The sequence below is a fragment of the Agelaius phoeniceus genome, chromosome 7 (genome assembly GCF_051311805.1).
Source record: "Agelaius phoeniceus isolate bAgePho1 chromosome 7, bAgePho1.hap1, whole genome shotgun sequence".
Classification (NCBI taxonomy): Eukaryota; Metazoa; Chordata; class Aves; order Passeriformes; family Icteridae; genus Agelaius; species Agelaius phoeniceus.
Genome location: NC_135271.1, coordinates 42,919,965 through 42,934,483, shown reverse-complemented (window position 1 = coordinate 42,934,483; position 14,519 = coordinate 42,919,965). Strand labels below are relative to the sequence as shown.

Sequence of the window (14,519 nt, the reverse complement as noted above, 5' to 3'; positions counted from 1 at the left end):
TGCAGCCTGCATAGAACTATTTTGCATTTTGTACAACTTAATGGTAGCCTGTTCTTTTATTCTGTGTTTATCTTGGGGGAAAATAATGACAAACTTCCCTTTTAAAACTGACATTTTATTTTCTTTGTAAGGAAATAGTGTATTTGGCTTCAATGGAAAATCTTATTGTTCTTCTAGAAACTGCATTCTCCCATTCTATTTCACCTTTTGTGCTGTAAACCACCTTTTTTTCTTTGTCATAAAATAGACTTATCACTCCTGCCTGCATCCATTTCTTCGTATGAATTTTGATGGAGAAAATAGAATTTTCTCCAGTGTATGCTTTAGTCTTCTTTGTACTGTATTTCAAAAAATCTATTCAAGAATACAATAATGCAATTATTTTTGTTTTCTCAGGTGACATCCTTCTTAATAGTATTATATATCCTACAAAATGGTAATCAGGATGCTGAATGAATTTACCTCATTGTGTGTTCAGTGAGACTTGACAAATTCTGCATGAGCCTTCCCAGAAGTGAGCTAGCCATTAGTGATTTTGTCTGGGGTTTTTTCCTTCACTTTATTATAAGCAGCACTACCTGCTTTAATTTTCTGTGTCCTTCAGCAAAATGTATTCAGGTACTGGCAGCACCGCAGCACAATGGTTATAAAGTTAAAGAAATTCTTTTGCTGCAGGGCTTGCAGCCCTAATGGGATGGTATTGATGGAAGTGACAGTAGCTCAGCAGGGTTGCATAACCAACTGAACTCTGCCACGCAGGCTAAATAAAATATCAGAGCTCGGCACAGTGCATCACATTGTCAATAGTCTTCGTTTGTGTCTGGTGTGTTGGTATTTGCAGTGATGAAGCTCCAGGCAGCCAGTTGGTTACAGATAAGTTTCACATTGACTGGGACTCAGTGCTTGTCAACTCTGATAATGTCATCGTAGCTCGATTTGATGGCAGAGGGAGTGGATTTCAAGGCCTCAAGATCCTACAGGAGGTCCATCGGTGCTTAGGATCAGTGGAAGTGAAGGACCAAATAGCAGCTGTAGAGTACGTATGTGCAAACTCTTCTTGTCTTTCACCCTGCCTCCACCTGGATGAATGAGCACTTGGACTAAAGCTGCCCAGAATGTTTTATTTGCATTGTTCATGTTTGGTTTTTAATGCAGTTGCAAATTTTGTAAACCGTAATCCTTCCATTACAAACAGCAAGTAAAAATCAAAGAGGTGTTTTGGGGTTTTTATTTGAGTTGGTGCTTCCTTCTCTTTGATAGAGCTGTCCTGCTCTGTGCAATCCAAATATGCCACCTGAGCTAATTCATATTTGTCTATATTCCATAGGTAAATTTCTTGCTGTCCACATTAACATGTAAATACATTTGTGTAACAACATTTTAGGTCTATACCAGAGGATATTGCTCTCATTTAGACCACTAGAACTCCATTTGCTTTGTGCAATTACTCCAGAATTCTGTAGTAGAAATGAGAGTATTTTGGCAAATGCCTGCTATTTCTCATTTGCATTATCATTCTTAGACTGATATGATTCTACCAGCTGCAGAAAAGAGTAATTTCTGTCTGTGGAGTAGTTATGCATAGCTTGGACAGCACTCCTTACTCAGGGTGCACATGTCAAAATGGCACATACCAAGGTCTGGATGGATTTTTCCTGGGGTTTCCCAGGGAAAGACGGATTTTAAGCCAGATATTTTTTCTTTTGAAAGGGGTCAGCGCTTCACCCATTCCATGAATAAGCAGATGTGTCTGATATTTGCCCTCAGGTTATTCTGTCTTTTCTGTATAAAATTCACCACAGATGATTAATGGCTTTGATGAGAGAATTAATTATTTATATAATTATCTAGATTTAAGAAGTTCCATTCACCTTACCTTCCTTTAGCTGGTGCTAGGCACCTGGTCAAAGCCAGTCATTTAAGCTCTAGACAGTGGAAAATCCTGGCATTTCTGAGGGATAACTCTCCCCAGACTGAGAGAAGTTTCCAACATGTGTAGGAGTGCTAAAGGGTATCTCTCTTCTCTCCATTAACTTAAAAGCAGGTGTAAATGGATAATTTAGACAAGATGCTTAAATTCAGATATCTAAATTAGGTGAGATTGGCCAAACACCAACTGTTTGCCTTAGGAGAAAGGAATTAGGAAACAAATCACATTTCCCAGTGCAGTACTACTTGCATGGCAATTTCTTAATGCACAAATAATGGTATTTACATACTATATTCAGAAAGTAAAATCCACTATTTTACTTTGACAAAATTAAAAAATAAACTTTTTTTTCCTTTCAGATCACTTCTGAAACAGCCCTTCATTGATCCTAAGAGACTGGGCATATTTGGAAAGGTAATGTGCAAAAATAGCAGGCTATATCATCATGGTTATTTAAGAAAGTGCTGTCAGTTCATAAACAAATATATATAAATATTCTCCAAAGACAATTTTAGTTATTAAAACAGGGCGGAAAAGCCATCCATAGTTTACTGTCTGTTCTGTACAGTATTTTTTTCTCAGAACAGGTATTTAAGTCAATAAAATCATTTTTATGCTATAACACTATTTGCATTTCAGAATCTGAAGGAGAAAGTATTTGTTAAAAATTCTGCTTTCTGCTTTCTTTAGAAATTTTTAATAGGGACTTGGGTTTTGTGAAAGCTTGTTTATTACAGTTTTATGTTTGGGCTGCAGTTAAATTGACAATGTTGTCCTGTAAAATACAAGTTTTATATCTGAATGTTTTACTGACCCTTGAGCTTAGCTGAGCACCTACCCTGTGGTACTGTCAGCAAGCTCCTTGTTGCACCAGTGAGAAATCTTGCCTTTGCTGTTTTATCAGCTGTGTGTCATTGCCCCTAGCATGAGATACAACGAGGCAAAGGCTCCACTTTTAGTAGCAAATTAATCAGCATTTTACTGATGTCTATTAAAAAGCAGCAATTAGAAACACCCCACAACTGCTGCTTCATCGATGAACCGGCATGTGCAACCTTTTAAATTTGTTAAATTGTTTTGGTTTTTTTTATTATTAAAAATGAAGCTGTTTTCTGCCTTTGAGCTCAAAGCAGTAACAAACCCTGATCAAGTACGCCCCAGTTATCACTTTTAAGAGCAGCATGTGTTTCTCATGAAGTGCCTTAGTTCTCACTCTGCTGCTGAGCTGCTGCACAGCCTCAGGCAAGTCATTTAACCTGCATGTCTCAGCCTGTCTGGATGCAGGATGAGGAGATTGACATTTACCTCCTGCATGGTAGCATTTTGAGGACTGGCTGATGTTTGTGACTGTTATTAACATTTCACATGAACATGACCTTCCTCAAAGATCTGAGCTCCTGCTGTACTCCTTGAGCTAAGAAAGAAACTCTCAGTGCAAGAATGGGTCAAAACCAGTATTTGGGTTGTAAGGGAGCAGCCAGAGATTTTCCAGCTGGGGATGTAAAGCAGGGCCAATTTCATGCACCACGTGATCGTGGCACACACTTCTGCTCAGGTTTCAATGCCTGTTGCCAATCTATGTGAAAGTACACAGGCATAGAAGCATCAACATTTCTCCATATCCTCTTCCCCTTTCAATCCTTTGATTGAAAATACTGTTTCTGGAATGAAATCCCTGAGCAGCCAGAATTGCTTGGTTTTGCCTGCAGAAATTCTTTTCATTGCTACTTGAAAATTCCCACTTGTTTTCTGCCAGATTTGTCAGTATCTTTTTTCCTATGAGTGATGTGACGAGACAGTTACTGAAGAGCATGCCTGTAACCATGGCTTTACATATCTGCCAAGACCTACCCCCAATTCTGTTTTCTTTCACAAAATGTTATTGATTGCCATGTTCCTGCATTTATTTTCTGAAAGCGGTGTTGAGGAATGAAGAGTGGGAAATTCAATAAGCTTTCAACACTGCTTTGAATTCAGGGAAATTTCCCCTTTCCAAGTTAACCTTTCAGGGTTGTTTTTTTTTACTGTCACAAGAAAAAAAACCCATAAAATTTAAAAGTTAGTTTTATAATTAACAATAAAATATATTTAACCACTTCTTAGGGTTAATTGTATTTTTCCTCCACTCTGCTTGTTTTAGAGTCAATTAAAAATCTTTTTTTAAACTCATTTCTTTTATATCACATACAAGAACATGATAAAGAAACAAGGATTTTTTTTTTCTTTCTATGCATTAAATTTGCTGTACTGATGGAAACAGAATATGCACTTTGCTTGAAAATAAATTGACTTTGTAATGGCTTAGTGTTGATCTCATAAAACTGGACATGTACACTTTCAGGAAGCTCTCTAAGAGGTTTCAGAGCTAGACAGAAGTAAAATTCCTGTCACAATTGGTGATGGCAATGAGGCACAAGAGTAACAAGACTGTCCAGAAGGGCACAGCAGGGTAAATTTCCAGGCAATCTGCCAACTCCCCCTTGCTTATCTCTGTGAGGGGTGCAAGCCTAAGTGATGCCTGATCTGAGGGTCTGAGCTGTTAGACAGCCAAGTGTGGTTCCATGGAGTTTGTGGTTTTATTCATGGAAGTGAAAAGAGAGTTTAAAAATAAGTTGCAATTCTACAGCCAACGTCTTTCTTGAAAATGTGGCAATTAGGCTGCAACCCCAGAAACCCAGCAGGTGAGTGAGGCAGCACATGTTCTTGCATCAGGGAATATGGAATAGCAATGTCACTGTGAAATGCTTCTAAGAATTTATAAATAACTCATTCTGTAGTGTTTTTGTCCTGGAAAGCCTGGCTGGAAGGAAGGACACAGGCACAAAGGGAAGAAACTCTCAGGAGAATTAAACAAGCTCTTAATGAAAGCATGGAATAAATAAAAAATAACCTGGCAATACCTATCCTTGGATTAAAATTGTGCTGTGGGGCTGGACAAGGCTGGGCAAGACACAAACAGAATATTAAACAAAAGTAAAAGCAGAGAAAACCCGGAGGCAGAGGAAAGTTGCTATTCTTTTAAGCTCTTTGAATTACACAAATTACAGAAATTCTGTCTTAGGTGAAATCTGCTCCTGCTCATGAACAGATCTGGATGGCTATTGGCCCCCTGGGCTAAAATTTGTGTGGGAAAGGAGTAACTCAGTTCCCCACACATTTCCTTTGAAAATCCAGCTCCTATTTGGTATTTTCTTCAGTATGTCCATCCCTTAATATGGATTGATTGCAGAGAACAAGAAACCTCTTTACTTAATATTTCTTAAAGAAGGTTAAAGGGTTTTTCAATATTGCCACTCTTCCACAGGAATAATCTGTTCAATAAATATTTAGACATGAAGAACAGGAACAGGCAGCATTTGTAAAAGTCTGTGAGAAAACTGTAAGCACTTGATGCATTATCTTTTTTTGGATCAGCTGGTGTTTTGCATTATATTTTCCCTGTCATGGGATAATTCTGTCTTCCTGAAATGTGTTGTGCCAAACACAAAACAACAAAAACAACAAAGTACTTGAAGAAATACCAATTTTTCAGTACCAATGAAGGGAAAACAGATGGCAAGTAGAGAAATTTGAGGAGCCTGTAATATACGACTAAATCATTGATTCCAGGAACCACATTCAAAATTCCATTTTCTGTGAGTCTAGAATGATTACAGGTGTACAGAAGTGGATTGCCAGTGTCATTTCAAGGAAATCTGTGGTTTCAAGTTAAAGCTTTCAAAAAGATTTCATGACTCTCTGGTATCAGCTGTTCCAGGGGAAATGTGTTAGACTTCAGGGATGGTGAAGAAATGTTCAATACTCATTAACTGCATAGATTAAAAGTCATGATCAGGTCAATGGGATCTTTATGCGCCCTTAAACCATAAAAATTATACCACTGGATTAGCACAGTGGCCTTCAGCTTTATTTTTGCTAGAATGAAATAAATAAACCAAAATTTCCATCCCATTGTTAGGGATATGGTGGCTACATCACATCAATGATCCTGAAATCCAGCGAGCGGCTCTTCAAGTGTGGAGCTGTGGTGGCACCAATCACAGATATGAAGTTATATGGTGAGTAATCCCTGACCTAAACCTGTGTGATACTTTATTCAAAAGACCTTTTATTCATGGAGCTGCTCTATTTTAACTAAGGGTAGATAACATAACAATGTTAGTGAGATTTCAGCTCACTGTCTTGGTCTCTCCTGTAAATGAAAGTAAAGCTGACACTGGGACACTTCACCAAAAGCCACAACACACTTGTTATTACTGACAGCACTGATTTTGCAGTTACCTCATTTCTTAAGAATCCTTTATGTATATCAGCACGAATCAAATCTTTTATTAGGAATGAATCCTTTAAGGTTCACAGTGAATTCCCTACAATATCAGTCATGTTGTCATTCAGTCGCAGGTTATTTGGTTCTGTTTGTAAAGTTTTGGGCACTGGAAACCAGACCAGATTATTTTAATGGTCTGTTAGACTTTCTTTGGGGTTTAGCATGTGTTTTCTTTTGGGTTTGGGTTGTTTTGTTTGGGGTTGGTTTTTTGGGGTTTTTTTGGTTTTTTTTTCTATTTTAACTATTTAAAAGTGGGTTTAAATGTTACATCAAAATGATACATTCTGTGTCTCAAATGAACATCTTGACTTCATGGCTTAAATAGCTTCTGAAATTATGGGTTTTAAAATAGAAATAACTTGAAATTCACAAGATTTGTTGTTTTGTTTTGTTTTTATTTTTACAGCATCAGCTTTTTCAGAAAGATACCTTGGGATTCCATCAAAAGATGAAATCACCTATCAGGTAAGTTAGCATAAACAAGTAACTTAAAATGACCATTTTACTCTTAAAATGCAATTCGATCACAGCTTTGTGTGTGTTTGTTCACTAGGCATCCAGTGTATTACACAATCTTCATGGTTTAAAAGAAGTGGATTTGCTAATAGTTCATGGGACAGCTGATGGTAAGTATTTACAGATGCAGCTAATTTGGAGTCAGAGCTTCTAACAGGCAGGTGTTGAAGGGCTGATGAGGCACACACCTAGCAAGTACATTTGCACTTTCTTTTTCCCTCTGATAGGATTTTTTATTTTGTTTCAACTGTCAATTCTAACTCTGAACTGGTGAAGCTTTTTTTTTTGCTGAGGATTTGCACCTTTTAGGTGCTGTATGTTCTAATTTGTTTAAATCTTGTGGACCACTGTGATACTAGTGAAAGGTATTACATGAATAATTAATAGTACAACATACATTTTTAATGTTGTCTTAAATTCATACAAATTCTGCAGAACTATCAGTACAGCTGGTGAAGTACATCAGCAAATGGGAAGTTAATCTTTTCATCTAAGTAATTACAAGGTACTTGCAAACCTTCTGAAGCTACACAGAACCTTTTAATAGCACCAATACTTTTAGCAGTAGATTAAAACAGAGAATGAGTAACACAGGGTAAATTCTAGCACTTTAGATGGAATCATAAGATGTATGAATTGAGATAATTTGTAATTGCAGATTTCACTGCAGTGTATTATTCTGAACTTTCTTAACTGATGTCTAAAGAATGAGCTTTGATGCAGGCACAAATTATAGTGATGCAAACAGCTGCTCTGTACAGACTGACATGCCTACTTCTTCCCCAGTATTTTCTGGTGGATGTGGGACAATACAAGGTTTCTTAGTCTGAAGAGATAACTGCCTCTCAGTGGCAAGGGCCAAGGGGACAGTGCCCCTGCACAGCTGGCACAGTGCCAGCCCATCATCCCTGACTTGCCAAACCCATTTTATGGATCCAAAGTGCAACCAGAGGGGTGCAAGCCCTGTCCAGTGCTTCTCCCCAGAGCACAGCAGGGAGGGTTGAAAATAAACTGGGTGACTGAGGGGGCCTGAGGGGCTCAGGTTTTACTGATTGCAACAGGCAGCAGCAATTTCTGCCCCTCTGAACCGAGCTGGAGGGAACTGGGGCTTTGGTGATGCCTGAGCAATGCAGGGTGCTCTGGCCTGGCAGTGTGATTGTCTGCTGTTCCTGCTCAATATCACATCCAGTGACACTGCCCAGACCACTTACAGCCTAAACTCTGCAGGGTTAGACATGGTAATCATGGCTTTGCCACACAAAGATCAGGTTACTGATAGGTTCAAGAAAGTCCATTACCTAAAGAGTGGGGTGTAATGACCCCGTGCAAGCAATAGAAAATGCAGCATGCTTTCTTCCCAGCAAATTAGAAGATGCCATGATGTTCAAACAGAATGGTTTTACACATCTCTAAGCTATCACAGTATGTGTAAATCAAGGGTAAACAGAGGAGTCCTCACTAAATGACAAGTGTGGCTTCCCCTGGGGCTTCCAGCTCCTTCTCCAAAACCTCTGCTGTAACACCCTGTTGCTGCTGGGGCTGGCCTTGGAAATAGTCAGCTTCAGATCCAGGAATTACAGAGCCTGGAAATGTTTTCAGCCAAAGCCGTGTAACAGATAAGTATTTCACATTCCTGTAGCTGTTTCTAATAATATCAAATGTTTTCTTGCAGCTAAAGTTCACTTCCAGCATTCAGCAGAACTAATTAAGCGTCTAATAAAAGCTGGGGCTAATTACACTATGCAGGTATGTGCACCTGTGACTTTTCCTATAAACATAGTTGAACATTTAACCTCCTATTGCTATTTCTTCACTGCAAAGGATCCTCTCTACCACAACACAGTGGTATTTCCTCAATTTGCAGTTAGAACTCTGTTTAATCCCATTTTTTCTCACTGTTTGTATGGATATCAGGAGCTGTATCATCTTGTTCTCCTGGGCTCTTTCTCCTCTCTCTCATCTTTCTCTTTTCTACCTGTTTATCCTACAATTATACAAAGTGCTCTGGAATCCATGGGCACCCTTTGTAACATGAAGATGTCACTACTTTGGGTTCCTTTTTACCTAAAAAGGTATTGGGTCACATGAGAGTAATTTCCCCTTATTTTCAACATTTACATTTTTTGGAAGAGCACGACAGAGCCTCTGTCAAGGTACAGGCTTGCATGGGACGCACCTGGAGCACATGGATGCTGCTGGCAGAGGGTTTTGGTTGAATCAGTCTCTCCAAATATTCCTGATGCTTGTTGGCCATTGCAAACCTTGACCCTGCTGGGCTTAAGGTGATCCTGTAGTTTGCACTGGAGTGTGAGCTCCTGTCAGGGAGGAGGTGGCAGAAAGGGGCTTGGTGCCACTTGGGGAAGCAAAAAGGATTTTAAATGTAGAACTGTTCCTGCTGCCAATGTGGTTTCAGCTGAGGTGATGTGAAGGCCTGTGGAGAGAGGAAGAAGCAGGAATGACAGTTCTCCCAGAGGAGCCCTGTTGAGCTGTTCTCATGCAACCTTCTGATAACCTGGGTTTGAGGAGGCAGCTGAAGCTTTTTGCCTCAGGCCTCCTCAGGTCTCTTGTCTTGTGGCCTGGATTTCTTCATCCAGCCTGCAAATCTTTGCTTAGCCTCATTTGGGAGAAATTCCCAGTGGTATTTTTTTAAGAGTTAAAAATGCCCACATCCACCCAAGGGGAGAGAGAAGATGGGCTTTGGACCAGATAGGAAGATAGTTAAGATATGAATAAAAAGGCTTTTTGCCAAACACAGAATTTGAATTATTGAGAGGTCCTTAAAAGCATGAGACAATTAATCCTCATGGATGTTAATGGGATTTGGATGCCTAGGCACTATTGAAAATGCCAGCTAAAGTAAACTGTTGTAAGCACAATGGCTGAGAATATAATTTTTTTCATTTCTGCAGATCCCACTGCAGTGGTTGTTTTATGTAAGTTCAAATTCCAAGAGAATGAGTCTTACTTTAGGTTTTATTAGCTTTCCTTGATGCCATAAAACTAATGCTATCATCCTGTTGTCATCTAAAACATGTTGAAGATCAGAGAAAGAAAATTAGAGCCCTAAATATTTGAAAAGCCTTTAAAAACTATTTACTTTTTTTCCTTTCTCCTCTGCCAGATCTATCCGGATGAAGGTCATAACATTGCTTCTGAGAAAAGCAAATATCACCTTTACAGCACAATCCTTGGGTTTTTTAGTGCTTGTTTAAAGGAGGAGACACCAATTTTACCACAGGAACCTGAAGAGGATGAATAAGGAAGCCTATTTGTGTAGTACTGAAGGGGACTTACTCTGCAGCTCAATAAAACCTTAAATAAAAGTGACTGTAAGATTGCAGATTCTGCAGAAGCTCAAGGGCAGCTAAAGGATACCACAGTGGAACAGCACATTTACAGACAATGAGCTAATAAACTGGAATTCAACTACAAAGTCCAAACATATTACCAAGGGACAAAACCTTTACCTTTGTGGAAGGTCAACTGTTGGTTACAGTTTCCTGGAAGAACTTAGTTTTGCATAAGTGTAGGGTTAGTGCATGTTTGTTATGTTAAGCCTCACTGTTGGTTCTGTAAGTGGTTGCTTGTTTTTTGGTTTTGGTTTTTTTAAATTTAAATGCACATCTTTATTCATCTTTGCATAAGGCACAACCTATCATAAGTATTATGGCCACTAATATTCTAAAAGGTGAACTGGAATCTAACACTGTAATGTTACAATAAGTGCAATTCTCCTGCTGTCTATTACACGTAAGAAACCACAGAGATAATAAAGGGCACGGTATTTTCTCTAGTTTCTGCTCAAAGGGGATATTGTCTAGTGCATCATATAACATGGTTATTGAAAATTATTTCCCCCACGCAATTTAAGCATTTACAATTATTACTGTACCTATTAGTAACCAATAGGGGTCTTTTTGGTGGTGTGCTCTTGGTCTTTATGTATATACCCAGGAATCCCTAAGCAGAAAATCTTTCTGAGCTTGAAGAAACTTTTTCAAGATGTAATTGACAGCTGTATTTAAAACGATATCTGCAATTGAAATCATTCCCCAGTCCAAAATGTATCTATTGTTTCCTTAAAATATGTTTGAGTTGTGTTTTGGTATTGTTTATAGTAGTTAATAGTTTGCTGGTTACACTCTAATTTTAGAATATGCTACTTTGTCACATGTAAATTAGATACATAAATATTAAATTATAGTTTCAGATAAAGAAAGTTTATTAACAATGTATAATGCCATTGAGTAATACTTTACTCCTCAAATGAGGACATATTTTGTACAGTGCATCTTCCTTTCCTCCCGTCTGCTCTCAGAGGTAATTCTGATGTTCATCACGGTGGTGACGTAGCTCCAACACACCTTTAGTTCTTATTCCAAGGCTGCTCATTCAGTCTCATGCAACAAGATTTAGCTTAACAGCATCACAGAGGAATGAAATGTTTTTCATTCAAGGCAAAGGAAGATCTGACAGATTAGATTTTATTATTTATTCAGAGGGTGAGCCCCTTGCGCATCCATTTATTTGCCAGGGTGAAGTACAGCAATAGAAATTGAAACTATGAAATAAACAAGGCAGCCAGGTTGGGTCTGCAGAATATTAACTCTGATCATGGAAAGCAAGTACAGTGTGGGTTTAATTTGGGATATCTTCCTGAAGGTACGTGAAAACTCCTGACAGATGCTGTGCCACTTAGAGGGGAATAGCTGTAGTTTTCTTATTTCTGGATATATTCCAAATACTTTCCTATATAATTAAGGTTTAATTTCTTGCAAGACTAAAATGAAAGTAATTTTTGAAGGTAAATATGCTATTTAAGATGTAAAGTTCTGCATATTTTATGAGAATGAGAATTGTTTTTAATGTAATGAAAAATCACCTGAAGCTTTTTTACTCATCACTTCCTTCTGGAATATTTTCTTTCACTGTTAGGATTTTTTTTATGATGCAAATAATTAATTTGTCTGAAAGGCGTGGTTTTATGGAACACTGAAAAGTCTCTTGTCTTTTAATGTTTAGTAATTCTCTCGTTTTGTTAGCAATGTTCAACTATTTTTCAATTAGTTTAATACAGTTTTAATGTGCAATGATATCTTGTTTGGGTCCCAGTGTCACCACAAAGTATGGCTTTGCTTTGTGGTATTTATAGGGCATATGGAGTGCATATGTATAGTGTAGGTAGGGTATAATTTATAGGGGCTACGATGTGCACTACAGTAAGATCACACAAAACAACAACAGAAAAGTAAGAGCAGAAGTCAAACAAGGTTTTGCAAATCCTGTTTTCTATGGAGGAGCGTCGTTTTCAAGTCTTCTGTTGGCTGGGACTGCTGCTTTGTGATTTTATAAATGACACCTGTCACTTAATAAACGCTCACCTGACAACACTGCTGCTTCTCCTAACCAGACATGCTCAATGAGCTCCTCATCTAGCTCAGTTCACTGAGGTTTTTCCCAGTTTGAGCCAAATGCACATGAAGGAAGCACAGGCTGTGGGCGTGTGCTGAGCACGGATCGGCGCGCGGAGGATTTGGGAAAAGGCCGATTCCCCCCAGATGTGCTGGCTGGTGTTCCTCTGCAAAGCAGCCACTCCGTGCTCGTGTTTGCCATGTCTCACACTTGGTTGTGTTAGTTACCTGCAAAAGGAATGCTTGTGTCTCAGCAGTGCTCAGGAAATGTTGTCTCAGATCTTTGGATCCTGCACCTCCTCCTAACTCTGTTTTAGGCCCCCATTCCCAATTCATTCTACCCCAGCATCCCACCTCCAGCTTTCCAGACTTTGAATGTGTCATAGGACATGGCCTTCTGGGGGAATGCCTTTGGCAAGACTGGTGCATTTAAAAAATGTGTTATCTGAAATCTGGGTGGAAATGTGGTATGCTTTTAATGTTTTCATGGTTTCTCACACTGTCCTACAAATACAGATATTTTTATGTAATTGTGTACACAAGGGTGAGCATCAGATACAAATTAATTGCTTTTACTGATATTTTTATGCATGAGTTGAACTCAGATATTGCAAAAGAAGTTTGCCAGATGCTAGTTAAACTGAAGAATTTAGTTTAGAATTTAGTAGGATGTCCTTTTACTTTTGCTGATCTGTTGAAATAATCCTTCCACTTACAACACAACTGAAAAGTGCTACCTCTCAGATTCTACATCATAACTAATGGCAATCATGAATTACTCCAGGTGATCTACAGTAGAGAGCAAGAGTTAGTACACATTTCACTGAAACAGCACATGTGTAGACTTTTTGTAGCTTATCTGCTGTTAAGCACCATGATGACATTTTAGGTCTGAAAAATTGCTGCTTGATTCAGCTGTCCTTAAAATATGACACTTACTAGAATAAACCTATTTATGGAAAGCTGGGGAATCAGCATATCCATTTACTGCTTGCTAGAGCTTATCTTTACCTTCTTGATTTCCTCGCTCCTTTTTCTGCTACTACAACTTGCAAAATCTATGAAACCTGTAGGTCATATTGAAATTTCAATTATATCACAAAACCAGGCATAACTGCATGTCAATTGGAACACTTTCCCCAGATTGTTGAGTACAAAGAAAGGCTGATTATTTTTTAAAACTAATTTATTTAATCTTTTGGCAGCAAGGATGGAATTATTTATGACCTGGTTCTTTCAATGTCTGCTGTGATTTGCTATAACCAACTACTCCTTGTTGCTCAGTTTTTGGCATACGTAGATTTTTCTTTGTGGCTGAAAGTGAAGATGATTGTCTCTGTTCTCTCAGCTCTGGCACTTTGAGTATGGAGTCAGGTTCATTTAATTGAGAAATTGCACCTTTTAAGGCAGAAGAGCTTGTATTTGATCTGAAGCCAAAGATTCTCCTTGGAAACTTGGGATATCGAGTGTTGACTCCTCTAATAAAATGCAGAGGATACAAGGTGTGACCTCGTATCCCTCCACACAGGTTTATTAGACTTCAGAGAAGAAACAAGAGAGGAAGAAGACCCAGAGATCCTGAATACCACTTTCTTCTGCACAGTTTGAAAGTACCCAGGCAAGGTGCAGTGGTCCTGGTGTTTTATACTTACTGCAAGTAACTCATCCTGGCAAGTCAGTTGCCTCCAGGGAAGGAAGAACCTCACTGGTATTGATTACTGATGCATCTTCTGCACCTCTTCAGTGGCATTAGGATTCCTTCTCCTTATCCTCTGGATGATTTCAAGAGTGCTGCAGAGAATGGGGAGCTCCTGGGATGTGGCTAAGGAGAGTCACAACTTCCCAGGCACCTGGAGCTTTGAAAAGGAAAGAAAGAATTTAGTTAAACTTCTATCTGTTGAATTTCAGACATGAAAGTGGAGAAGGAGCCTGACTTCAAGGAGGTAGGTGCATGACAATGTTAGTGATTCTGTCATTGAGGGGGGGTAAAACTACAGGCATCTTACAAATGCAGCACCTAAATGTGCAGTGGTGAGTAAAATATTTGTTTTCCAATGTCTGCAGATTACAGTGTTGTTGGATTGGGTATTTGGATAGAATTAAGGAAATTAAACCACCCGAGTGTATGCAGACCAAAGTGTCCATTAAACTCAGGACTAGATTTCTTTCCTGTATAATTAGTTTAGAAATCCAATATCCTATTTTACCTAATTGCAACTTATCAACAAAATTGATTTAATAATGCCTATACTCCATGAGGACACAAATTTTATATATATACACAATTATTTTTAATTAAAATATCCCATAAAGTGGTTACAGCCTTTTTTTAGAT

At 38.6% G+C, this 14,519-nt stretch overlaps 1 protein-coding gene across 2 annotated transcripts in view; it reads left to right on the top strand.

The window, feature by feature from the left end:
- Window positions 1-12,163, top strand: part of DPP10 (dipeptidyl peptidase like 10) — a 438,065-nt gene extending 425,902 nt beyond the window's left edge. For both annotated transcript variants that reach the window (XM_077181698.1, XM_054636515.2), the window contains exons 20-26: window positions 842-1,036; window positions 2,290-2,344; window positions 5,889-5,988; window positions 6,664-6,722; window positions 6,811-6,883; window positions 8,446-8,519; window positions 9,895-12,163. In XM_077181698.1, the coding sequence (XP_077037813.1) occupies window positions 842-1,036; window positions 2,290-2,344; window positions 5,889-5,988; window positions 6,664-6,722; window positions 6,811-6,883; window positions 8,446-8,519; window positions 9,895-10,032 (694 nt within the window). In that variant the 3' untranslated portion in view covers window positions 10,033-12,163. The remainder of the gene's footprint in view (window positions 1-841; window positions 1,037-2,289; window positions 2,345-5,888; window positions 5,989-6,663; window positions 6,723-6,810; window positions 6,884-8,445; window positions 8,520-9,894) is intronic.
- Window positions 12,164-14,519: the final 2,356 nt, after the last annotated feature.